Source organism: Nelumbo nucifera, chromosome 4 (assembly GCF_055504915.1).
Source record: "Nelumbo nucifera cultivar China Antique chromosome 4, China Antique-T2T, whole genome shotgun sequence".
Classification (NCBI taxonomy): Eukaryota; Viridiplantae; Streptophyta; class Magnoliopsida; order Proteales; family Nelumbonaceae; genus Nelumbo; species Nelumbo nucifera.
In genome coordinates, this window is record NC_142652.1 from 83,612,008 (window position 1) to 83,639,381 (window position 27,374).

General features: G+C 39.1%; 2 protein-coding genes across 8 annotated transcripts in view; one reads left to right on the forward strand and one right to left on the reverse strand.

The window, feature by feature from the left end:
* Nucleotides 1-17,881, forward strand: part of LOC104606109 (mitochondrial thiamine diphosphate carrier 2) — a 42,830-nt gene extending 24,949 nt beyond the window's left edge. For all 4 annotated transcript variants that reach the window (XM_010271162.3, XM_010271163.3, XM_010271165.3 and 1 more), the window contains exons 5-8: nt 1,683-1,810; nt 14,131-14,283; nt 15,793-15,942; nt 17,346-17,881. In XM_010271162.3, the coding sequence (XP_010269464.1) occupies nt 1,683-1,810; nt 14,131-14,283; nt 15,793-15,942; nt 17,346-17,564 (650 nt within the window). In that variant the 3' untranslated portion in view covers nt 17,565-17,881. The remainder of the gene's footprint in view (nt 1-1,682; nt 1,811-14,130; nt 14,284-15,792; nt 15,943-17,345) is intronic.
* Nucleotides 17,882-18,570: 689 nt separating this feature from the next.
* LOC104606108 (acyl-CoA-binding domain-containing protein 4-like) overlaps nt 18,571-27,374 on the reverse strand; it is a 33,398-nt gene continuing 24,594 nt past the window's right edge. For 2 of the 4 annotated variants that reach the window (XM_088903901.1, XM_010271160.3), the window contains exons 13-18: nt 25,421-25,509; nt 23,335-23,418; nt 23,057-23,245; nt 22,513-22,668; nt 21,699-21,758; nt 18,571-19,125 (exon numbers count right to left, since the gene is read on the reverse strand). In XM_088903901.1, the coding sequence (XP_088760027.1) occupies nt 18,937-19,125; nt 21,699-21,758; nt 22,513-22,668; nt 23,057-23,245; nt 23,335-23,418; nt 25,421-25,509 (767 nt within the window). In that variant the 3' untranslated portion in view covers nt 18,571-18,936. Of the gene's footprint in view, nt 19,126-21,698; nt 21,759-22,512; nt 22,669-23,056; nt 23,246-23,334; nt 23,419-25,420; nt 25,513-27,374 lie in introns of all 4 variants that reach the window. The other 2 variants (XM_010271161.3, XM_010271159.3) reach the window with 1 other exon arrangement.

The window sequence follows — 27,374 nt, forward strand, 5'->3', positions numbered from 1 at the left end:
TAATCTAGGGATTGGGTGTGGATGCCAGACAAGCCATACCCGAGTGTGCGAGAGTGGTCGTGTTTTGTTGAGATGTGGCCTGAACAAACCTCTCATACTCATCACAGGGAATACTCATCATCTCATTCTCAGTAACACCTGTGGATGTAGAAGGTATCTAATCAGCTGAATGACTCCTGTCTGAAGCTACTGTCACTAGTCACGGCATGATTGGCCCAAGTTGAGGGTGGACCATGCAAATCATAGCAATAATTAATGGTATTCCTGATACAACTGATATACTCTGGTTGTATTGTCTTGGCCCGAAGACAGCTTCTTAGCATGGTTCCACACTTCTGTAGCAGTATCAAGAAACATGAAATTTATACTAATCTTGGGTTCCATACTATTCCATAACCATGTGATAATCTGTGCATCTGCTTGCTCCCAATCATCATGCTCATGAGAATCGGTGGAGGGTTTTTCGTCCCTTATGTGTTTCACCTTCTTCTTTACCTTAAGAAAGACTTCTACAGATTTAGCCCAATGTACATAATTTTCTCCATTCAGCTTAATGGAGGTCATTTGAACATTCAGGTAGTCAGTAGGAACCATCACGCTAGTCTTGTTATCATTGTTGTCTCCCATTGCTGAATTCTGGTGTTGCTGAATTCGGCACACTAGACCACATTACACACTGATTTCAGCACTTAATATTGCTGTAAACTGCACTCTTTACACCACAAACCCTACCTCACGACTACCTGAAACTTCACCACACTGTTTGAGGAACACTTCCCCTTCGAATCACACTGAAAAATGCACAAACCCTAGCACACTACAATCTGAAATCCCACCATACAGTCTGAAACAGACTTATCATTTAATCCACACCAAGAAAATGCATAGAACCTCTTACCTGATCACCCGAAAATCAGACCACACAAGGCACCCACTGCACCACACGAATCAGCCCTCTTCTCTTCATCGATTAGGGGAGAGCTTCTTAGAAACTGCAGCAACCGACCACGAACACCACAACTGGAGATATAGAAATCTCCAAGGGAAGAGGGTGATCACTCCTTTTCAGTCCTTTCCATTATCTCCAACTGATGGCAAAGAAAGCAAGAGAAAACCCTAGACTGGGTGCGCAGAGAACAGAATTCTGGGCAGATCCGATTTGTTCAGTTTAGCTCTGATACCATATTAGAGTTCAGCCTGCCTGTTAGACTGATAACAGTCAAGGAAAAGAGAAGAGAGAGAGAGAGAGAGAGAGAGAGAGAGAGAGAGAAAGGAGAAGAGTAGAAGAGAAGACGAGGAAAAGGTCTGGTTGGAATGAGAGAAAGTCAACCCTCCCATTCGGCCAGATTTGTTTTATATTACTAAAAATATTGTGGAAAAGTCATGTGTGCCCCTACTTAAGTTAGGGACATTAGATCTAACACAAGCTTACACATCAGCACCTAAACATAAGCACAAAGACAGAAATACCCCTACATACTCGACACTAACAAAATATTAAATAGCTTCCTTGTAATGACTGTTAACTGATCATCTTCATTTTTTGTATTTTCTTTGTAACTATTCATATATCTATGAAGACATCACTGGAATATTGAGTAACGAGAATTATTTCAACTTTTCAATTAGATATTTCTTATTTTTGTGATTGTTTTTTCCTTCCATTTTTGTTAAAAATGCAGAGGATCACATTAATTTGACTCCTTACTTGTCTTACGTAAGTGGAGCGCTAGCAGGATGTGCAGCTACTGTTGGATCATATCCATTTGATCTTCTACGAACCATTTTGGCTTCACAGGGTGAGCCAAAGGTATGCCCTCTTAAGTATGTTGAATATATCTATTCTCAGTAATCCAGTAATATTTTGTTCAAGTTCCTTTAGTGGCAGTAAATTTCAAGAATCTGTAAGGTGTCTGTTGTAACTCCCAAATCATTCATTTTAAATATTATATGTTTGGCAACTGTGTTCTCCTTATAGACTTCTTGGAAATGCTGCTATGGGTTATTCTAACAGGGAAAGCACCTGAGCACATCTTCACCTGTGTCAACTTATGCTCTCCTGGAATATCCAAATATTCTTTATTCTTTTTGGCCTCTTTCTTTGCTTCCATGCATATATTGATTGTTATATGTTCTACTATCTCCAATAAAAAAGCTTCTCTATGGTGTTACTGGATGCCTGAATCATACTCCATTATCACTGAATCTAACAGTCCATACACATTGCATTCTGACCAGTGATTTAAAAGGCGCACAGGTGAGGCGCATTTTAGGGTATGCATCCCGCCTAGGTCCTAGGTGCAGCACTTCCAAAAGACACACACCTGATGTGCCTTGCACCTCAGCCTAGGTGTGCACCTTTTTAAATTTTTCGCTTGCTCACTGAAGCTCCAAGAACCCCCTATTTGCTAACATTCGTTCATTCATCCTAATAAAATATCTTCTTAAAAGGCAATTAAAATTATAAATCATTAGTTTTTGTGTGAGAATTAAGAATTTAAGACCCTAACATAGACTTGTTTGGGCATGCCTTAAGGGGTGTGGTACAAAGGCTGCTCGTAGAATCAGGAATGCAATATGTTTTACATCACATTAGCTGCTTGAAGTAATGCAATTGATGTAAAAAAGAGATTGTGGATTTTACATGCTTGAAAATGTTCTATAATGTTGTTTGTGTTGGTAACTCTGTGAGATTTTGGGAGGGCTGAGGAAGGTGGAATGGACGAGAGCAGGTTTAGAGTAGTAGGAAGGTGGAGGTGTGAGGTGTCGATCGAAGCCAAGACTTTCAAGTTCGAAGAGGAAAGGATCAAAGGTGAGGATGTTTTGAAAATCAGAGAGAATAACAGAGCGACTGTGTTGGTGTCAAAGGAGGTCTTAGTCTGGTTGAAAGGTTTCATAGATGGGGCCATCAACTCTGGTAAGGTGATTGGATGGACAAATTCTTTGGCTGTACCAGGTAAGAAATATGTAACAGAAGTGAAAAGAAACAGAAAGGGTTGGTTTATCTCTGTGGTGGAGTTTTTCGGAACAAGTGGAAAGCAACTACTGTGTGTGCCAGAAGGGAGGCTACGGAAAGGGTGGATGGATTTTGTCAAGGTGCTACAGTCTTTTCTTGTAGCCTTGGAAGTGAAGAGAGCAGAGGGGGTGAAGAGAACTGGTCAATTCTCCAAAGACCAGGGTAAAAAAGCTCAGGAAGGGGCACTTTTGGTTAGTTCCTCTGTGAGCGTAGAAGTGCAAGGCACTCCGACGGAAGTGGTGGTTGCTTGCGCGTCTAGTCCTCGAAGATTATTGGTAGGAGCAGGGAAGGATGAGTGGAAGAAAAGAAGGGTTTTAGTGGCCGATAGAGGAGTGACAGACTGGAGAAGGGTTCTGTGTACTGTGGCAGGGGAGTTAGGATCTGGGAGTGAAGCTTTGTTGTTCCCTTTTGCAGAGACGAAAGTTGTGCTTGATGTATGCGACCGGGAGCTAAGTTTAAAGCAGTAGTGGTGGATGGAGTTCTGATACAGGTTCAGAACTGGAGTTCATTTTGCAATGAAGTCGAAGTCCAAGATGGTTGTATCCGGCTGAAGCTTGTAGGCCTTCCATTTCACCTCTGGCGGAACTCTATTCTTGAACACATTGTGCATTGTCTGGGAGGCATCTTGATGAAAGCTGATAAATGATTTCTGGGTGCCGTGGAGTTACAGGTTGCTGGTGTAAGGCACGAGAACTTGCTGAGGGTCATTGAAATATGCTCGGATGATGCCTGGTACAAGGTGTGGGTGGCCTCTGAAGTTGAATGGTCGTGGGGGGGAGGTGTTCCTAAGGTAGAAGATGATGAGCTGGCGGGATGGTGGACACGTGGAGGGCGTTTGTTGGGAGTCAAAAAGGTGGAGCAGATGCAAGGTTTTTTTGGGGTTACTGAGCCGGTTGGGGAAAACCAAATGACAAGAAATCCCATTAAGGAAAATTTTACAAATAGGTTTGAATTAAGCAACTTAATGGCGGGATTCTCTTCCTTTGCTGACGTGGCGAAAGGGCAGGGTGGGTTGGGGAGCCGAAAGGGTTGGTCTGAGCCGTTGAAGTTGGGCGGGTGGGTCGGGCGGGGTGAAGGTTGAGCCGGGACAGATTTGGAAGGGCCCATGTGACAACTTAAAAGGTCACGCGGGCAGGTCGAGTGGGCGTAACACTGAAAGGGGGAGGCAGAAGCTGGAGAAGAAACTGGTGTTGCAGTGGGTTTCCCGGCGATGTGTGGAGGAGCATAGCCAACTACGACGCTCCTCAGAAAAGCCGAATCCAAGATTCGATAGGGACAGAACTGAAGAGAGGGAAGAGAAGGATGAAGGATGGGCACAGTGCAGTGAAGGAGATGAAGAAGCGGAGGACCTTTCTGCTGATGGTACTAGTGTGGGGAGTGTAAACGACGATGGTAGTTGTGCTGGTGGTGACGTGGATGGGTGGAATATTGCTAGCTTATTTCAGGGTGTAGGTTGCAATCGGGTCAACTCATTTCCAAGTCTACAGAGTGTGCAAGGAGTATCAGAAGGGGTAAACCGGGAGAACAGGAAGCTGAGCAGGAACACACCATCTAGGGGTGAACCAGGGGTAGAGGGGAAAAATCACCAGGTTGGCCAAAGGACAGAAATACTTTCCAATCAACTATGGGAGACAGATGTTTACCAACCTCTGGAACATGAGAGGGAGGCCGGGAGCAATCCTTTTCTAGCCTGTCCACCAATCCCAGGTAACCCAGTGAATTCGGTTTGTGCTACTAATGTGTTTCTTGTGTCCTTGGTTCCAAATTCCGTTTCTGTTCCATGTCCTGTAGCCCATGAATATGTAGTCGTGCTAGAAGGCGGGCCCTCCGAGGAGGGGGAGAAGGGGATGAAGGAAAGTGGGAAGGTGAGGGAAGGAAGGTTTAGGAGTGAAAAAGTGTGGGAAATCATTGAAAAAGTGTTTTAAGGAAGTGGAAGGAAAATTGATTTGGAGGAGGGAAAGGGAGGAAGGAAGATGGGAGGGGCTAGTGGAGAGGAGGGAAAGGTTTGAGGGTAGAGATGAAGGGAAAGGAACAGGGAAGGAGGGAAGTAATAGGAGAGGGAGGTTGGATGGAGAGGAAAGAACAAAGATGGGACCAGGGGAGAGGAAGAACGGGCAGATGGGCAGAGATGGAGGGGTTTCTGTAGGAAGGGTAGGGGTGGAGGACTCAGTGAGAGAAGACTTGCTAGCTGAATTTATAGAGAAGTTGGGCTGTAGGTTGGAAGATTTGAATGTATTGAAAGAAAGTTTACAGAAGAGGAAGAAGGAGATCAGAACAAAGAAGAGGAGATTGAGTGAAGTTGAGAGATTGAAGAGAGATGTAGGAGACAACAATCTCGGGGTAAAAGGAGATAGGAGGAAAGGGGGAAAGTAGTGGAAGGTGGCAAGGGGTTTAAATAAGAAGTGGAATGAAGATACTCAGTTGGAATGTGAGGGGAATTGGGAGTGCAAGGAAGAGAGCGACAATAAAAGAGGTAATAAAACAGTTTGACCCAGACATTGTGCTGTTGCAAGAGTCTAAGAGAATGGAGTTTAATAGCAAATTGGCACGGAGTGTTTGGAAAGCCAGGGGGGTCAGTTGGGTGGCTGCTCCCTCTTGGGGTGCATCCGGGGGGATTGTAACAATGTGGAGGAGGGATGTGGTTGAAGGCCTGGAGGAGTTGATCGGAAAGTTCTCGGTTTTTGTGAAGTTTAAGCAGCTTGAGGGTGATTTTATGTGGGTTCTCACAAATGTTTACGGACCGAATGACTACAGAAAGAGAAAGGAGTTGTGGGAGGAATTGGCGGATGTTAGAGGGTTGTGGGATGGGCCCTGGTGCTTGGGTGGGGACTTCAATGTGATTAGATTCTCGGAGGAATCCAGTAAGGTTAACCAGAGAGTGACAAAAAACATGAGGAAGTTTAATAGCTTTGTGGAGGACTTTGAGCTTAAAGAGATCCCCTTAGCTCATAAGACATTTACTTGGTCAAATCTCCAATCTAGACCCATTTGCTCTAAATTGGATAGATTCCTGTTCTCTCTGGATTGGGAAGTCCATTGGGGAACTTTGGCTTCTAGAGCTCTTCCAAGGGTGACCTCCGATCATTGGCCCATAGTGTTATGTAAGGAGGAAAGAAGGCGTGGAGGTCCTACCCCTTTTAGATTTGAAAATATGTGGTTACTCCACCCAGGGTTTAACAACAAAGTGAGGGAGTGGTGGTTTGAGTGTAACCCATTGGTGGAATGGGAGGGGATGAAATTCCATAAGAAACTTCAATTTTTGAAAGCAAAAATCAAGGAGTGGAATTTGGGAGGATAGAAAAAAGAAAGGGAGATCTGCTGGATAAGATTGAAAGCCTTTACTCTAAAGAAGAAAGGGGAGAACTTGGAGAGGAAGACATTGAGCTCAGGAGAGTTTTAAGAAGACAGTTAGAGGATTGCCTGCACAAGGAGGAAATTAGCTGGAGGCAAAAATCTCGGTGTAAATGGGTGCAAGAGGGGGACAGAAACACTAGGTTTTTCCACTCTCTAGCAGAAGGCAGGAGAAGGAAGAACCTGATCTCCAAATTGGTAGTAGATGGAGTTGAGCTAGTGCATCAAGAGGAAATTGTCGGGGCTTGTGTGGAGCATTTCAAATCTATCCTAAGAAGGGCTGTGTGTAGAGAAGGGTGTGGGTAGAAGGTTTGGACTGGCCAGATGTAGGGGTGGAGAACAGGAGAAGGTTGGAGAGAAGCTTTAGTTTAGAAGAGATCAAGGAGGCTGTATTTTCTATGGATAGAACAAAAGCCCCAGGGCCGGATGGGTTCACAATGGGTTTTTATCAGGACTGTTGGGACATTTTGAAAGATGATCTTTTGCAGGTATTTGAGGAGTTTTACAGGAGGGGAATTGTCAATCCGGGTGTGAATTCCACATTTATAGCCTTAATTCCAAAAAAGAAAGATGCTTCCCACCCAAAGGATTTTAGGCCAATTAGCTTGGTTAATAGCTTGTATAAGATCATTGCAAAAGTGTTGTCTTTGAGGCTGAAGAAGGTTTTGCCAGATATCATTGCACACTACCAAGGAGCTTTTGTGAATGGAAGCCAAATCACTGATCATATTTTAATTGCTAATGAGAGTGTGGAGAACTTTAAGAGGGATAAGAAGAAGGGAGTGGTTTGTAAGTTGGACTTGGAAAAGGCTTATGACTTGGTGGATTAGGAATTTTTGAGGAAAGTTTTGACTAAATTTGGGTTTGGGGCTAGATGGTGTAAGTGTATCATGGGTTGTGTCCGGAATTGTCATTACTCAGTGCTAGTGAATGGGACAGTGGTAGACTTCTTTCCAGCCAGTAGGGGTATAAGACAAGGAGACCCCCTTTTTCCTTTCTTGTTCATTCTAATTGCGGAGGTTTTGGGGAAATTGATTCACAGAGCATATTCTAGGGGGCTCATTAGAGGTTGGAGAGTTGGGAGGGCGGAAACCCTTCTTACTCACTTGCAGTTTGCTGACGACACAATTCTTTTTTGTGAAGGCGGTAATGTGAGCTTTATTAGGAATTTGAAGTCGGTGATACAACTGTTTGAGCAAATATCCAACTTGAAAGTTAACCTTGGGAAAAGTTGTGTTGTGGGGGTGAATTTGGAGGAGGGAGAGATCAGGGAGAGTGCTGAAGTATTGGGGTGTGAAGTCTCAGGTTGGCCTTTGAACTACTTAGGGTTGCCTTTAGGGGATAATCCCATGAGAGAGAGCTTTTGGAACCCGGTGGTGGAAAGGTTCGAAAAAAGACTGGTGTCATGGAAAAAGAACTACCTCTTTCTTGGTGGGAGAATTATTAAGGCCACGCTTGCTAATTTACCTATCTTTTTCCTGTCGGTGTTTAAAATCCCAATGAAGGTTGCTAATAGATTGGAGAAGTTAATGAGAGATTTCCTGTGGGAACTGAGAGAGGAAAAGAGGGATCATAGAGTTAGCTGGGAGATAGTTTGTAGGAGTAAGACTTGTGGTGGCTTGGGGCTTGGGAATATTAGGAGAAGGAATATGACTTTGTTGGGAAAGTGGTTGTGGAGATTCCCATTGGAGAAGGAGAAGCTTTGGGCTAGAATAGTGGCAAGTATTCATGGGCTGGAGCGTAATGGATGGGACGCTGGAATCAGAGCTAGGACCACAAGCAATTCTCCTTGGAAAGCCATTCATGACCTACTACCAGTTTTCTCCCCTAATATCAGGTATGATTTGAATTCTAGTAACTCCATAATTTTGGGAACAAACCTGGGTGGGAAGTACCCCTCTAAAGGATCAGTTTCCTTCTTTGTTTGCTCTTTCTAATTTGAAAAATGAGCCAATCTCGTCTTTTACCACCCCGTCCTCTTCCATTTCTAGGATTGGGTGGAACTTGGGTCTAAGAAGGGATTTGAGGGACTCAGACTTTGACATTATTTTGAGCCTTATTGCAATTCTTGATAACGTTGTCTTAAACCCCACTAGGGCGAACTCTAGAATTTGGACACCTTCTCCCAATGGCATTTTTACTTGTGCTTCTTTCTTCAAAGTCTTAAGTCAGTCCACCAGTCCTACCTCCCCTCCTTTTCCTGTTGATGAGGTTTGGTGCAGAGCAATACCTCCTAGGGTTGGTAGTTTTTGTTGGGAAGTCTATCTGGAAAGAATCAACATTGGTGCTTTACTCCAAAAGAAGAGACCCAATACTTGTTTATCACCTCAGTGGTGTGTTCTTTGTAAAGCGGATGGGGAGACTGGTTTTCACCTACTGGTGTCTTGCCATTTTGCGAGGTCAATTTGGGAATGGGCTTTGTCCCTATTTGGTTGTTGTTGGAACCCCCCATCAGACTTGCAAGGCCTTTTTTCCCCTTCTTTTTTCAGGTGATGGATAAAAAGGGGAAGGACAATGTGGAGAGGACTAAGGGTTGCAGTATGTTGGACACTTTGAGAAGAAAGAAATTCCAGGATATTCTCAGAAGCTCAGAGAGGAGCAGCAGATCTGAGGGCTATCATTCATATTAGGGCGGTACAGTGGCTGAAATCTTTGGAGCTTTTCACAGATTACACTGTGGATGACATGTTGAGGAAGTGGGGTGAAATTGCAAGTTGCACACAAACTAAGTCAGTAATGAGTGTGGCTTGGACCCCTCCACCTAGTGGATTCGTGAAATTAAACTTTGATGGGTGTAGCAGGGGAAATCCGGGACAATCGGGGATTGGGGGTGTTTTTAGGGATGAAAATGGGGTCATTTCTGCCATTCTCTCAGGCCCAATTGGAGTGGTTGACTCCCTTAGAGCTGAGATCTTTGCAGTTATGGAAGGAGTCCAAAAAGCTAAGGAGTTGAACATCAGGAAACTCTTAATTGAAGAGGATTCAGAGGTGGTGATAGGGTGGCTGCTTAAATATCACAATGGCTTATGGAAGTACAATAATGAGAGGAGGAAATTCAAGTGGCTAGTGCGGGAGGTGGAGGTTAAGATACATTAGGTTAAAAGATCGGCTAATTCCCTAGCTGACGGTTTAGCTAAACAAGGGGCAGAAAGGGATTCACTTTTTTGGGCCAAGCTGTAACTTTAGTGTGTTTTCTTTCTTTTCTCTTTCTTTTTTCCTTTTCTTGAGATTCTTTGTTGCTCTTGGAAGATAAGCGTGTTTGTCTTCCTTTTGTAAATCTTCTATTGATGAATTAATGAAAGTGTTATTGATCAAAAAAAAATGTTCTATATGTTTGATTTTATTTTTAAATTTTCATTTGAATACACTTTACATGTTATGTTTATGTATTTTAATTTTAGTTAATAGTTTTTTTTAAACATTCATCTTAATATTTAGGTTTATATTTTTATTAATAATATGTCTAATATTATTTTTTGTATTTTTGCACCTTGCTTCAAAAAGGTGCATGCCTCGCCTTGCGCTTTTAAAACACTGATTCTGACTTTATCTCTCTGTGCAGTAGTTATGAGAGCCAGGGTTTTCATTTCAAGAATGACAATTGATAAGAAATAAGCATGCAATATAGAATTTCTTTAGACTTGTGCATTTGACATCATTTATGATGTCACTCTGTTATATGCAAAGTGTTCACTTATACTTTATTAGGAGCAGCCTAACGTGTGATGGTCTTGAAGGGTATCTTTAAACTTGCACTTGCAGGAGGGTTTTAATGGTTTTCTGCATAGAAATAGAAATAAATAAAGAAGAGAACAAAATAAGAAATGTCAAAGGTGGAATTATGGGTTAGTTTTAACTACCCTTTCCGACCTTGGGGTTTGATCTCATTAATCCTAAAGCAAGGAGTTGATGGTGTCTCACCACCAGTTTAGCAATCTGTCCATGCAAGAAGACAAGCATGTTGCAGGCTCAGGATGACAAATATGTTGTAGCATTATACAATGGAGTATTGGTTTTACTCAGGAGACAAATCATTTCCAAAAAAAAAAAACAAATAAAGACAAATGAGAGTGGGCTTTCTTCCATGTTGGTCATTTGGCCTGCAGGAGTGGGCTACAAGTTTTGAAGATGAGGCAATGGCGAATGGCTAAATCTATCTGGGCTATGGGACAATGAGAGTGGGCTATTCATGGTCTTGACACTTGAATCTTAATGGATTTTGTGATCAATCTGTGAACAATTAGGGGCCTTTTATGCTAGTTGTATTTGGATCGTATTCAGATGAGATCCAGTTACCAGTTACTACTGAGTTTGTTCTAATTAGAAAAAAAAAATCCATTACTGAATTCAATTTGAAAATTGAAATCTATTGGTTGATCAATCCAAGTTTCATATAATTGCATGTATATATTTGATCTGATTAATAAACTGATTGAACTTCTGAAATAACATTTATATTCATTTAATTAATGGATCGTCTGAATCCAGACAATCAAATTTTGAGTATTGGAGTTTCATGCTCCATTAACATTCCTACCTATTTCAATGAATTCAAAGATATTTTACTTTTCAAAAAAAAGCCCTGCATATGTGCATATTGACATAGAGTTAGGTGGGCAGAGACCATTGCATCACTTTACGTTTGAAGCGTTTTAACATACCATCACTACAACGATGCAAAAGGATTGAGCTTTAATCAATTGCTTGGACAGTGACAAGGTCAGGCCCAGAGGACTGTTGTTCAAATGTCAATGTCAGTCATTCAAATATAAGTAACATGCCAGAAATATCTTATGGAAATATTGTAAAAATTATAGACATGGTGGAAACATTTTAAAATATGCAAATTATAGAATGATATCTTGTGAAATGATAAAAGAAGCATAGGCAAACCTTTTTAAACTATTATCTAGTTCCAAATCAGTAAACAAAGCTAAGAAACTAAGGTTATAGACAAAATAATACATTTTGGAGTTGCCCTGTAAACCTTAAGATTTAGAGTTTCATGATAAAATGAGTTAAAGCAAAGTTTTAACTCAGAAAATGTAAATGATTGTAATAGATTAACCAAATAATCCATTAAATAAACAAAAGACTAATATTTTTTTCTGAAACCAGTTCAGGGGGGGCCGGCTTAGGGCTCATCTACCCCCTGAACCAGTCAAACCCCCGATACACCCACTATAGGGTGTATTGGTGGGGTCCCGGAACGATACGTATCGGCCGAATAGTACCAGTAGTGTTTAGTGGGGAATATGTTGGTTCTAGTAAAGTTTCATGTCGCTACCCATGGAAGTGGAAATGGAAATATGTCATGAAAACTGTCTATTGTACTCCACATAGTGCTGGTAGTGTTCATCGGGGAAATGTCAATTCTGGTAAAATTTCGTGTCACTACCCATGGTAATGGAAATGTTGTGGAAATATTAGGGAAATTAGGGACATTTTAAACCATGTTTACAAGGTATGTTCTTTGTCAAGCCCTCGAATGAAGCCCACCCTTGTAGGCATTTGCCATAAATAAAGTCTATTACACCGGCTCATTTTGGTGTTAGAGATATTGTGACAGAAAGGAATGATTACTTGATATTTGCTTATTTTTGAATGGTAATTGTTCAATTGTATTAGTTTATAAGAAAAAATGGAGTATATGCAAGAACAAAGTGCCTACACCCCTTTTGATTTAGGCGAGCAGTTTCTGTCCACTCATAGTCCCCTTCATTTACATTTATGTCAATCCATCCCCCTTGGTCTGTAAACCCCCCCCCCCCCCCCCCCCCATTACAAATAGACTGTAATTCTTGTCTGTCCAAATGCATCTGTCAAGCTGTTTGCTGATCTCTCTTTCCAGTTGAACAAGGTTCTTACCTCCCTAGCCAAACTTCTTACCTCTCTGAATTTGTGTCTGTACTACCATGTACCTAAATTGTTGTTTATAACTTATAAGGTAGTCAGTTACGATCATTGTTCAGAGAACTGGACTGGGGATAGAACTGGAAAAGGGAGAGATTCAACCACGATCAAACCGTGATAACATAACACACATAAATATATTTTGGGTTACATAAATACTATATTATATGTACAAATGTTATTGCACTTGAATGTGATGGATAAATGGTTAGAACCTTAATTTTTAAAGCAATATATACATTATAGAGACATAAATAAACACAAATAAAGAGATAGGTTAGTGGTAACAAAATAATATACACAATTAAAAGGTTATGGGTTCAAGTCTTGCTTTTGACATTTTGAAACTTCTAGTCATTTGGTGACTGGGCAGTTTTTTAAAATTGGGATCAGTTCACCAGTTTTCTTGTTAAACTGGCCAGTCAGCCGGTTTTGACAGGTTTTTCATGAGTTACAGGTTTCAGCATATAACTGAACTGGCCAATGCCCTGGGTCATGGTTTAACCGGTCTGACCAGCTGGTCCGGTCTGCTTTCTAAACAATGATTATGACTGTTGAGTCCCCTTCCACTACAACCTCCCTGTAATTTAAAACGTTTTCCCAACTTCAACCCTTAAAGAACTGCCAACAGCTCTATTCTAGTTGAATCTCCTTTCCCACTAGGTCCTCAATAAAGGACCATGATATTCCAAGGATGACCCATCTACAGCACCAGTAAGTGATATCTGTTACAAGTTGAAGGGGCTAGAAGAGCTAGGAACAGACTAAAAAGGGCATAGGTTGCATTGGTAAGAAACAATTCAAGGGATCATAATTTAAAAAGGAATATGGCAGTGAAAAAAAAATAGAATGGCGGAACAGGATTCATGTGACCAACCCCATATAGGTGGGACAACCACATATATGATCCCTATACATGTCACAAATCCCTGATTCACCAATCACCAGGATTTTCCTTACTGCAGTCATCAAACTTCAGCTTTTTCGTGTTCAAGATTGGTGGAATCCACTTTTAGATGAAGATGTTGCCAGCCATTGCCATTTGCCATCACCTTGTTAAAACCCAAAGCCAAATGCTTTTTAACTGCAAGGTTGGATACTGCCCTAAATGACATGTAGTCTAATCTTTTTGTTGGGTCGGAAGTGTAAGAAATCTTTGAAACTTGTGTGCCTTGTTGAAGATGTTGCCAGCCATTTGCCATTTGCCATTTGCCATCACCTTGTTAAAACCCAAAGCCAAATGCTTTTTAACTGCAAGGTTGGATACTGCCCTAAATGACATGTAGTCTAATCTTTTTGTTGGGTCGGAAGTGTAAGAAATCTTTGAAACTTGTGTGCCTTGTTGAAGCGAGGGACTTTTTTTTCTCTGGAAACTCCACCATTTCTCTGTGGTTGCTTAGAATGTGACTGTCTAGGGATCTGGGTGGATTACAATGGAATTTCTCTATGGTTTCTTCTTTTACACTCCTAAAGGAATTTTTTTTCTTTCTTTTTTCTAGTCTTTTTTTCTTAAATAAAGAAAAGCAGCGCGTGTTCTATTCAGGATCATCCTGCCTTCTCATCTAGTCTTTCTTTGACTTTGCCTGATTTGAACTTTCGATGTTCAGTTTATGCAAATTTATAAAGAGGCCCCATACTTCTTTATCATTGTACTGCTGCATTTATTACTATTCTTTTGGTCTACTCTGTTATGATCTTTCGATAATATGGTGCAAAAGAAATTTGAAAACCAGTGAAAGTAAATATGTGAATTTTTTTACTATGTTAAATGCTTGGCATGCTTATATGGACATGCATTTAGAGGAACAGGAAATTCTTGCAAGTTCACTGAGATTGTCCAACTTATTCAGGTGTACTCTTCCATGAGGTCTGCATTCATTGACATAGTAAGAAATCGTGGCTTTCGAGGATTATATGCTGGGTTGTCACCAACACTGGTTGAGATCATTCCTTATGCAGGCCTACAGTTTGGTACCTATGACACATTCAAGCGGTGGACCATGGTAGGTTAATGTGCACCTTTAATGTATTATGAGTTATGCTATTTTTTTATAATAAAAGAAATTGTCATTAAAATAAAGAGAATACAAGCGCTGTTGATAAGACATCAACAAGAGAAGAAACTAAAGGCTACAATTTAATGGACACATCAACCCTAATGAAAACTCCCATTACAAAAATTTCCAACAGTATCACCTAACAAATTCTATAATACAAAATTCGATTAAAAAGAAATTAACCTCCCAACTAATCCATTACCTGAAAAAATAAAAATAATAATACAATTATAAGCATGCCTAGTCTGAGTTTGAAGAGTGAGGCTTAATTTTTCTTGCATTTTCTTCTAGTTTGGGAGGCTTAATTTTCTTTCTTCTAGTTTCATAAAAAAATTTCTTGTATTTTCTTCACCCCTATAAAGAACATCCCAATAAAAAATTTACTTTTTATTGGTATTTTCTTCCCAAATTTTAAAATAATCGGACAAAATAACTTCAATTCTAAGTTCTAACATGAGAAACCAAAACTCTAGAATGGGCCATATTTAGATAAAGGAGACAGATCTTTTCTTTTCATTCTTTAGTAGTGGATATGCCCTTACAGCTGAATGGAGGAGAAGGATTTATGCCGCCAGACCTAATTTAGGTGGGACAAGGCAGATGATGATGATTATGGAGTTTGCATTATATGTTTTGCTTCTCTATTGTGTCCATGAGACAGAAATTCCAATCTCACCAGTGAAGGCATGGGGAAGATCAAGTGCTCTTCATGTGGGTCTTTACATGAGGGAAACACTGTATGATCCTCTTTGTGAAATGTGCTGGATCTTCATTGTGTGCTTTCCTGTCAAATACTGATGTGTCTTTATCCAGAGGGTGTGACAGAGAACACAATTGATGATCCAGTCTCATGTTGACTATGACAATGAACATCAATCTTCTGAGAAGAGGAAACAAGGCAGTTAAAACACTGTATTCCAGAGACTACAAGTCACATTCATCAATCTTATGTCATTGGCCAATGTCTACTTCAATGAGCCCTGCCTTTGTGAAGATGAGATGAGATTGCAGACTTGTTTAAACTGATGTTTTTTCTGTGTGAATTGCCTTATTTCATCTCACTCTACGAGTGTTAGATTTGACAGAAAGGACATTAGTGGGGTCAAGAATGAATTTTCTCATCTCTTTGGTTCTTGAAATGTGACTTGGCCAATTTGCTAGCAAGAGTAGGATTAACAAGGATGCACTGATGTCCTAATGTAATCTATGTTTGTCATCATACTGTTTTGTTAACAAAGTTGCCTTTAAAGCTTTAGATTGATGCAAAGTCACATCTTGTATCTTGTTACACATTTGGATTACTGATCATAATAATAGCAAGAAAAGGTTAAGGGTTTTCAACTGGAACAATTATTCCACCATCCTTTTCACTCGATTAACTTTTTTCTTTATTTTTTTATGGATTACTTTTACTTGATTAACTTCTGCTTTTGTCTGATGGTTTCTGTACTTCAGTCATGGAACAGATATAGATCTCTTCATATTGCCTCAAGCCAGATAGATGATAGTCTTTCGAGTTTCCAGCTCTTCCTCTGTGGTTTAGCTGCTGGTACATGTGCTAAAGCTGTCTGTCACCCACTCGATGTGGTCAAGAAGAGGTTCCAGGTAAAATCTCTTTTATTTTAAATTTTCTTTTTCTAGGACTGTTGTATGAGTTAGGGGGGGTACCCAATGGCTTCTATTTCTCCTGGTAGATTTTTATATCTTCTGCAAACATGTTGTGTACTGCTTTTCCAAATAGAACATCTAAATCCGGAAGATACTTAATTCAGTCTGCCAACATCATTATACATCTAAAACCTTCACAAGGCAATAGAGTTGGTTGGATTCCTACTTTGTGGTTGCCAGTTTTATTAGATTGAATGATTATTACCCTTGTAGTTGTGAACACTTGATATCCTTACCCATACTTCGCCCAGAAGTCTTAAAAATTGCTTTTCTTAGGGTGAGGTGTGATACAATTCTTGGGTAGTAAGAATGATTTAACTGGGATTTCTTTTCACATGGAGAAAAAGCAGCTGGGACCTTCCTATTGAATCTGTGGCATCTGCCCATCCTGCTTGCTTGCATACATTGTCAATGGTGGAAAGTTTTTATGGTTAACATGATTGATAAACCGGCATTTTTAATAATCCATTGGCAGTGGGGCACCACTATGAATAATTATTGCTTGACATCATGAAATTATAGTTTTACTTGAAGTTTGGAGATAAATGTATTCAATTTGATCTTTCCTTCTTGGGCTAAAGTATGCCATTTTTTCCTTCTATAGATCATATATGTCATATTTGTTTTTGTAAGCACCCCAAAAGTGTATGGTTGGAACAAGGCTTGGATATGATGATGATGAGTAAACACCCAAAATTTATGTCCAGTTTGGAATAGCAAGTGAGAAGGGTATTTTATTATTTTAGTATTCTAATTTGAAAATTTTCGAAGAAGCCTCTTCTTTTAGATTGCCATATTTTCATGACCTGATCATCTGATTTTTTAGTCCTCTTATTGAGCTTGGTGCTAGTAGTTGTTCAAAGGGTTATTGGCTTTGTAAAGTTTCGTGCACTGGTCTTCCACTTGTGTTGCTACATTTTTGCTAGTTATAAAGAAACTGTTATCCATTAATTGATCACCTTTTATGATCCATATTGATTGACATTCCAAATTAACAAAAGATATGGCCCTATCATTAACTAGAAGATGCTAGCAGAACTGAATTCGTATCTTATCACCATTAGATGGGATAAAAGATCAGATAGACATAATTATGAAGGCAATCCAAAAATGACTCTTTATTTAACTTAATTCAATTACTTGGATATCTAATGAGCAAAGAGGACCTATTATAAGGCCGAAGGGTAGGGAAATTTCCTGTAATTCTCAGCGTTTTAGACAGCTCCCTAGTCATGGCAGTTTCATTGAGTCAATGGATTCGTACTGGTGCCTCTACTCTGATAGTTTTATTTCGTTTGCCTGTCTACTGCCAATGCATAATCTTCATCTGGTTTTTGCAGATTGAAGGGCTCCAAAGACATCCTAAGTATGGGGCACGAGTTGAGCACCGTGCTTATAGAAATATGTATGACGCCGTACACCGTATCTTGCAGATGGAGGGTTGGTCTGGCCTTTACAAGGGTATTTTCCCATCCATTGTCAAAGCTGCCCCAGCGGGTGCTGTTACTTTTGTGGCATACGAGTACACATCAGACTGGTTAGAGTCCATTTTGACATGAAGCTAACCATATTCCTCCCTCCCCCATTTTTGGGTTGACTTTTACCATTCTTTTTCGGTTGTAATGAAGCCCATTTGAAGGGCAAAAGGCATATCCATGTCTATTCAATTTGATCTATTTTTTGTTCAGTATGATACAACCCATGGGAAGAAAAAGATACTCCGAGGAAAAAAGGAATAAAAGTAGGTAGAAAAATGCGACATACGACCTGCATTTATCCCAGAATTGTTAATGCCATTAAACACATATAATACACAATTTCAAATGCAATTGTGGAATTTTGCAACCTAAAGCAGCGAGTGATATTAACCTTTTGATTTGATCCTGTGTTACGATCCTTGGTAGTATGCGATGTTAATGTGTAGTATGGGATGCTATTGGGGGGTATTTGTGTTTGGGTTCCCTTTTACAGTTGGCTTTTAGGGATGAATTCTAGGTGATGACATCGGTATTGCAGTGTTTGACCGAGACTAAGTGGGTACCAGGACTGTGGAACATGGTGGAATGTTACAATTCATTTGTCTTGTATTGATAGTATGAGATGTTAATACGAGGTATATATGCTGTTGTGGGGTATGTGCTTGGATTCCCACCCTCTAACAGTTAGGTTTTAGGGGTGAATTCTCCTAGAGCACGCAACATCCTGTACAAGAACATTCATGCCAATGTAATTATGTTTCAAGATCTACAGAAATGGAAGTGATGAATCACAAGAATAACCTCAGATCGTCTATATGCTCAAGGCCATTGCACGAATAGCTGAGGTTGCCTGGAGAATATATACGACCTGAGGCTATTCTCCGATTAACTATTATGGGGTTGTTGGACTCTGACCTGAAAGGGAAAAAAAACTGGAATTTTACAGCTTCAACCACATTAATTCATGGACTTATCCCCCTTAACTACGTCCTGGTTGTCTCAGTTGTTATCACGAGTTAAGCCTGAAAACTGATCTACGGAATTGCTGAACATCTGATGGTAATAGGTAAATCAAATTATTCCTTGCTGAACATGATGCATATAATAATACTAAAATACGTTCTTCGAATCAAATATAAATTTCCTCATCCAATCCCGGTGGAGAAACAGACAAACAAGAATTGTTGCTTCACTCGAATGCTCTTCCAATAGATGACAAATCGTATTAGAATAACAAGAAGAAAAATAATAAAATTCCGCATCACAACTATAGATTAACTAATAAAATATGACGAAGCAAATTCCCCTAGGCTTCCAGCTAACAAACTGAAAACTTGATGATTTATTGCTATCACTATAAAGAACCAAGTTATAAAAAGAGATATTAAAGGAAGAAAAAGGAAAATGAAAATGAAAATGAAAGAAGAGACTACCATGTATGTGCTTGAGACTTTTAGATGTCAACAATTTTCTGGTTAGAAGGGGTTCCTGCAAGCCATCCCCAAACCCCACCTGAGCTCTGCCTCTGCTTCGCATTCAAGGCAGCTTGCTCAGAAGCAGCTTTCTGCCGTTGGAGCAACTCAAGTTCCTTCTGCAAGGTATCCATTGCTTGAACCTTCTGTCGTAGTTCCGCAACATCAACCTGTTATTCAAAAATGTTGGTTTATAAGAGTCTTGCACAAGAGAATCACCATTTAGAAGCTTAAGACATATCTGATACTTGGTAGTTGGTTCAACTGAACAATCTTTGGTTTGGAAGGTTTGTAACCCATTACCTAATTTGTTTTAAAAAGTTCAAAAATTGGTTCATCCCTTTTCTTCAAACTGACTAAAACATACTATAAAACCAATGTTTTAAAAACTAACATGAGGCTGAACCGCTTTTTCCCTCTGGAATGGATCACGGGTAGTTCAACCATCTAGGTTGGACATGTCAGATCGTGCCACGACATCATGTGTATAACACCGTTTGTGTGTACATATATTATATATAATAAACAATATAGAATCACATTCTAGATGTAGTAATATAAAAAATTGAGATTGAGGCAAAAAAAAAAAAAAACGCAGTTCTTTTTGGCATCAGTGCTGAGAACATTGCACCGTTTTCTTAGAAAATAGTGCTTACTTTTTTTGTTTAGAACCAGTGCTGCCACATAGGAAGTTTTGTTTGGTACATGCTGGCACCAACATTATCAACATGGTCTATATTTATAATCCATGATCCATTGACTGGGATAAGTGGATCAACAGTTTTTAAGCTATCGGAGAGTTGGGGGTTTACCCAAACCAAAATTGTGGTCAGGCAAAGGTTTTACTAGTAAAACAAAAGACCAGTAATAGTAGTAGTAGTAATAATTAGGGGGCCCTAAAAAAATCAGGCTGGGATGTTTGAGCCGAGGTTTTAAAAACCAACCCGGAGGCCAGATCGTCTTTTCCTCTTGGTCCTGGGTCATTGGTTTGGCCGTCTGGGTTGATCGTGCCACACACACACACACAGATCTATATATATATATATATAGATCTGTGTGTGTGCGTGTTTTAGACGTCATATGTATTACTTTATATTTAATTTATGTTTTTCAATTCAGTTTTTAATTTTTTTATTTATAAAAATAATAAAAATTATAATTTAATGCCAAAAAGGGGTTTTTTTCATGAAAATAGCAGGGCAAGGCACAGGCACCTTGGGACATATAGATCTCGAAAAGCTACCAAAAAAAAAGCACTCCAACCGAACATCAGAGTGCAAAGTTATGGCCTCCAAAAGTTCGCATGCATTGAGTGTGAAACATTAGACCCAATGACCGGGTCAACGGTTGAACTGGTTAGGTCGGACAGTTCTTGACCAAGTCAACAGTTTTTTACCACCTGACGGATTTTGACAGTACTGGACCTGGAATCCTAGCCTGATGACGGTTCGAACAGTTCAACCAGCTGGGTCAATGACGGGTTGAAAACACTGGTTTTAGCTATATTTTAGCCCCCAAAAATTTTGTTTACCTATGGATGACTTACTAAGAAACTGGAAAGAGATTGCTTTCACTGCTAGATGCAAGAAGACTCTTTGTCCGTTCTGGTCCCCTCCCCCCTTGGGCTTTATAAAGCTGAATTTTGATGGCAGTAGTGTAAGGAATCCAGGGCCATCTGGGATTGTAGGAGTCTTCAAGAATGAGGAAGGGATTGTTACTGCTTTATTCTCTGGCCCTATTGGAGAAGGTGACTCTCTTAGGGCTGAGATCCTTGCAGCGCTTGAAGGAATTCGAAGAGCAAAAGATCTAAATATTAGTCGTTTGATTCTGGAAGGTGACTCGAAGGTGGTGGTTAATTGGTTGAAGACAGAGGACAGTGGTTTGTGGAACTTTAACAATGAGAAAAAACAGTTCTTATGGCTGGGAAGGGACAGAGAGATTCAGTACAGCTGGGTGAAGAGGAGTGCCAACTCATTTGCGGATGGGTTGGCCAAGCAAGGAGTGAATAGGGAGGCTGTTTTTTGGGCTAGTTTTTAATTTTCTTTGCTTTCCCTGTGCTTTCTGTTTTTGGGGAGCCAAGTTATTTTATCACCCTTTGTATTCTTTTCCCTCTATTCTCTTAATTTAATGAAATTGATGTTATTGATCAAAAAAAAATAAAACATTTTGTTTACCTTGCTATTACATCAAAAAAATTATAAGGGTTGAAAACAAAGTTTTTGCCATAAAAAGGGACAAATATAGTAACTGAAATACTTCAGTCTGAAAAGCTTTACATCCATTTTACAAAGAAACAAATATAACCATAAGTTCAAATTCCAATTTGTCCAATGATCCACTGTTGTTTACTATCTATCTTATGGGCAAGGGCCATCTTCTTTATGTATAGTTTGTACTATTTTGCTTTTTTCTTTGAATCATATTTATCCTGTTAGCATTGCATCCCAGTCCTATCAATTGAGCCAGAAACCCTTTTACCAGTCACTTTCTGGGTTGACCTTCAGGTTGGTTTTGTTAACTAAAGCTGCTACATGATAAAAATAAGACACCAAAATTTTCGACAGGTAACTGTCAAAACAGGTAATTGTTGTAATTTTTTATGTACCAATAAAAGTTAAATGAAGAGAACACTTAAAAGATGCTTCTACCGTGAGAAAAGAAAATTTCCCATGACTACACTAGAATCAAGCAACATCTAACTAAAAAGTAGTGAACAATAAGTTCTAACATAGTCAGCACCTACCTCAAGCTTAAAACATCTTGACTGCTCGGCAGCAAGTTGACCACGGACGGATTGAAGCTCCTACAAAATACAATGATGGCATTAATGACATTTAATGGAAAACCAATGGTTACTTGTGCAATTATTTTGCTATAGATGTTTTCAAAACTTGCACATGGATGATTTGATGTTGTGTTTTACAAGTCTGGTCAGATCACAGTGCCCCAACCCATGCTACTCCAGAAGCTTATAATGAAGGTAACCTTACAGTCTACAAGTCGGGGTTCAAAATACCGATACGCCCAATATGCCGGTATGGGCGTATCGGGCGAATCGATACAGTTTTCACACCTTTTTTTTATTTTTTTTCGCAACTGGTTCAGGGGGGGCGGTTTAGGTCTCCTCTACCCCCCGAACCGGTCAGACCTCCGATACACCCACTATAGGGGCGAATCAGAGGGGTCCCGGAATGATACGTATTGGCTGATACGGGCCGATACGTGTCGATACTTTGAACCTTGCTATAAGTAACTGCTTTTCGTTAACTTACCTAATTCTTAATTTAACTACATTGTTTCCATTCAACTAATCCAAAGGATCAACTTTTTAGATCCCTATGAATGTTAGAATCTAAAGTCTAAAACCCTACATATGCTTGTATACAGTGACAACTTAACTGTTGTCTTCTAAAAATTGATGATGAAACAGCCAAGGAGGAACGAAGTAGGATTAACAGGAGAATATAACCAGATATTCCAAGTTTCTAACTTAAGGAACAAAACAAAATTTTACTCGTCCTTCACCAGAAAATATATCCACATTTAATAATACTTGCCTTTGTAAGGTCCGTGGTTCGTGTTTCAGCCTCCGTCAACTCTTGCTTCAACTTAAGGGATTGTAACTGCTCTTTTGTGAGTGATGCTTCTAATTCTTCTTTCTCTGCTTTTAAGGCTGCTATAAGCTGATCACTGCTCTCTTTGCTTTTGATGTTCTGCATAAGAGATTCTTAGAATTTGAGAGGAGAATAGTAACTTAAGAGAGAAACTACTCCCAATTGAACCAAATTGATCATTACTGACCAATGAATTCAGGGATAGAAATTAGGGGTGCAACTCGGGTTGGCCCCAGTTAACAATTTACACTGTTTTTGGCTCGGGCTTCAGGTTGGGCCCATTGAAATTTTGACAAAATTCCAACCCTAACCTGCTAAAGTTGCACCCCTAATAGAAATATATCTAGAAGATCCAAGTTTCAGAAATATTTCTGCTTCTAATTACATGTTTAATTATTTTCTCTATATTTCTGCATTTAACTATCTACTAATTTCACAAGCATGAGAAAAGACTAGAAAATAAATGCATTCTGCAATATCATGTTACCATGGGATTTGAGTCAACATTGTCCATTACAATTTCCCGTATTTTCCCTTCCTGACCAGCTTCAAACTCATATTCCACATCTCTGGTAGCATTTGTTGCATTGTGAAGGGCAGCAACACTGTCTGGTATGGGGCTCTCCATTATCTTTGATTGCAAGGTTGATTTATGGCTTGGTTTTAGAACATGAACCTAACAATCAGCACAGAAATTAGAAAGAGAGAAATCAATTTATTAAGTTAAAGGACACAATACACAAATGGACCATAGTTACTCCTAACCTCATTGCTGTAGCGCCCATTGTATCCTCCAAATGACACAAGAATATCTTCACCATTGTAGGAGCTCAGGACCAAACTCAGTCCCTACAACAAGAGAAAATTTCAGCTATAATAGATAGGGGTGCAATTAGGGTCAGGTTGGGATAGGTATTTGTCAATTTTTCAATAGGCCCAAACCTTAACCCAAGCCCAATATAGTTGAAAATTTTCAAGTCATGCAACCCGACTAGCAGCCTTAATAATGGATCAACATTTAAAGTCTACTGCTGGCAACAAAAACAATTTGATAATTCTAGCAAACCAGGGTAAGTTAGTCCTTTCCAAAATGCATGTTGATCTCCAATAAAGCAAGGGTAACAGTTCAAGCCATGTTTAGAAACAAAGGTCTTCATTCATATTTGAACTCTGTAACTTTTATTAAATAGTCCTTGACCATTTAAAGGTTAGATCAGTTCTGAGAAAGAATCATCTAAATGCCCAAAATCAGGCGCCATCACAACAAAAAGGCTAGAGCATTTGCACCTAGAATGAGCAACCCATTCAGATGCATCCAAAGGTAGGATAGTTCATTAACAGATGATATGGTCATGGCTGGAGTCACTCATACTGAGTTGTATTGGAGGATTATCTTCCCATGCTAATCTTTCTGTGACATTATACATTGTCCAGTAGCCTTGTGGCTTTCTACAACTATGCTCACTCAAGTCTTGTCTTCTGGGGAGAGTTAATGAGTACTTTCTGAACATATGCACTTGAAAATTTTTAGCTTGTTTTTAGGAGTTAAGCATCTATTTCAAATCAGGGCATGTAACTCAGCTATCCCAATCTCAAGCCTGATGGTACTTAAATGGCAATGTTTTGGAGACACCTGCTGTCATGTATATTCATCATTTATCATCCAATTTATTGCATTAAATTAATTACATTCTTTATTACTGATGAAAAAATATAAATGCAAAGAACAAAAAATCATTATGAAACCAGAATGTGCAGTCCCTAAGCATTTGCATTGTAGAAGTTGCATACTGCAATTAGGATTTCAAGTAGTTGACATCCAAAATCAAAACAAATTTTTACGGTGATATGATGCTTTAGGAACATATTTGTACACACTGCAACAATTAGGATGTGACCTCCAATGGAACGTATTATATATGCACATTCACACACGGCAGATAATATGATCTATTAAAAAACAAAAGTTCCATTCCAATTCTTTTCCTTTTTTTTTATCAATAACTCGCAGATTTTATTAAAATAGATAAAAAACACAGGTACAAGAGAAGGGAGATAAACACTCTTATCTCACCATACAAAACAACAAAACAAAAAGTCAGTTACAAAATAGCCCAAAACAAAGAGTCCCTATAAACCCCTTGTTTAGCTAACCCATCAGCAAAGGAGTTAGCACTTCTCTTAACCCAATTTACCTTCACCTCAATGTTTTTTGTTAACCATTTGAACTTCCTCTTCTCATTGCTCTGGTTCCAAAAGTTAGCAGACTCTTCTCATTCCAGTTCTTTTCCTTCCCATAAATTCACATTTATGTAATAAAATATGCTTTTAATTCATCTAAATTTGATGATTCTGAATTTCTTATTCAAAGCTATTCAGATGAAAGACATTTAAAATTTTGCTTGACTCAGGTTAATAAGTGCGTCTTTGCTATGCACCATCTCCTCATCATTTCTCTTTAAATTGTTTTTCCTTTGGTTGTGTTTGGAAGCGATGTAAATCAAGAACGATGTAAATATTTACACCGGTTTGGTTTTGTTGGCGTTTGGAAGGAGTGTAAATCAAGATCAATGTAAAACTCCACTCTGGTTCGGTTTTGTGTGTGTTAGGATGGAGTGGAGTTTTAGATCGTAAATTGACATAAAACTTCATCTAAAGTAGAGTTTTACATTGATTATCAATGTAAATACTACATTGATAAAATCGATGTAAAATTCTGCTTTTCTCGTCACACTTTACAAAATTCAAGCAGTCACATGCCAACAGTTTGATGTACTTTTACACCGATGACATTTTACGTCAGTTCCAAACGCAGCCTTACCAAAAGGGAAAGAGATTTAGAGGAACATACCTCACTAGCAAGCGGCACACGACCTTGAACAGTAGTTACAACTGACCAAATAAGTGTAGACATGTTAAGGACAATAGTTTCTGAGACACCTGCTACAAGAAAGTGAAAGGCATGAGTATAAATTTCAAGTGTTAACATAAAAATGCAGCGTAGTTCCTCAGAATCAAAACTCAAAAGTGCTGACATTTTTAGCTCTGCCTTCCCTCACTACTCATTTACACATTTGCATTCAGAAAGTTCAATAACCAAAGACAAACAAAAAAAAAATTGAACTCTGTTTGACAACTTAACTAAGCCTTGGCATTCCTTGGGATGTAAATAACATTTGGCTTTCTTCTTTTAAATTGGAAAGTGGGATAAGCAGGTAATCTTTCTTTATGGTCATTTGTAGAGCTAAGATTCCTCATGCACCCCTAGGTCATTCCCCTTCACATTTGTTTGTAAATACAAGAGGTAAGGAATCTATTTACTCATTCAATGTGATGAACTAGGATGATTTGTTCCCACTTTCTTAGGTTTTAGAAATTACTTTCATTTTCCTCTTAAAAAACTGACATGATGACATAATGGTAGCTTTTTCTAGGCTCAGAGGAGCATACTTAATGTCAATAATTGCAATGCATACTTTAATTTGAACTATATTAAAAAAGAAACTTTCTAGAATATGTTTAACTGGAAGAATCAAGGTCAGAATTGCTTGTTTAGAGGTGGCAAGTGGCAACTAAGGAATGAGATCGGTTCCATCAGATGATATGCTAAGGAATTACTAGACAGTGGCAACCAAACCCAACTTTGATAAACTATTTTGCTTTCTCGGGCCCATTGGAACATGATAAAGAAGAGGTATTGGTTCTTATCGACAAAATTTACTGTCAAGCGAAGATCTCTTTTTTTTTATCAATAACATCATCTTCATTAAATTAAGAGAAGAGAGGGAATAAGTATACAAAGGGGGAGATAAAATAACTTAGCTCCCCAAAAACAGAAAACACAGGGAATGCAAAGAAAAATATTAAAAACTAGCCCAAAAAACAGCTTCCCTATTCACTCCTTGCTTGGCCAACCCATCCGCAAATGAGTTGGCACTCCTCTTCACCCAGCTGTACTGAATCTCAATGTCCCTACCCAGCCATAAGAACTGTTTTTTTTTTTATTGTTAAAGTTCCACAAACCACTGTCCTCTGTCTTCAACCAACTAACACCACCTTCGAATCACCTTCCAGAATCAAGCGAAGATCTCTTGATAGAAAGTTCATGTTCATAACCTTATAAATGGGAACAAACAGCTGAACATTCATAAACCTTGGGGCAAACTTTTCCTTTTTTCTTACTATTAAAACTCAATACAGTAATAGCTGTGTTTATAAGTGTGCAAAAGTGAATGCACCATGCACTGATGCAAATGCAAATTTGTTCAAAAAGAAGGATGCAAACCCAGTTCAGTTTTGCACTCATAAATTTACAGTGTCTTGTTGGGTTCTGATGGGTGCAAATACGAATCTCAAGGCTGGAATCAACATATTTTACTTTGACCAACTTTAACTTTGAGTACAAAGTTTGCTTCCATTTTTTGGAAGCAAACTCTGCTCTCATTTTGAGTGCAAAAACAAATTTATCTTCATTTTAAGTATAAAACACATGCTTATCAAAAGCCAGAAAAACCAAACCATAGTGTGCAAATTCACTTTAGTTCTGCTTTTGCACTCTCAAATGCAGCCTATTGTTAAAATAAAAGGTTATAAGACCCCTCCAATCAAAGCAAGTCAAAACAAAGAGATAAAGATACATAGCTTACAGATGAAACACCATAGATACAGACATACAGTACACACATCATGATATAAAAAAAAACAGCAATGTCTACAGTATCTTTTTGCACTAGTGTGTTTGTCAAGAACCAGCAATCATTTACCAATAAGTCCTATGATACAAAAAGACAAAAGCTTTCATGACC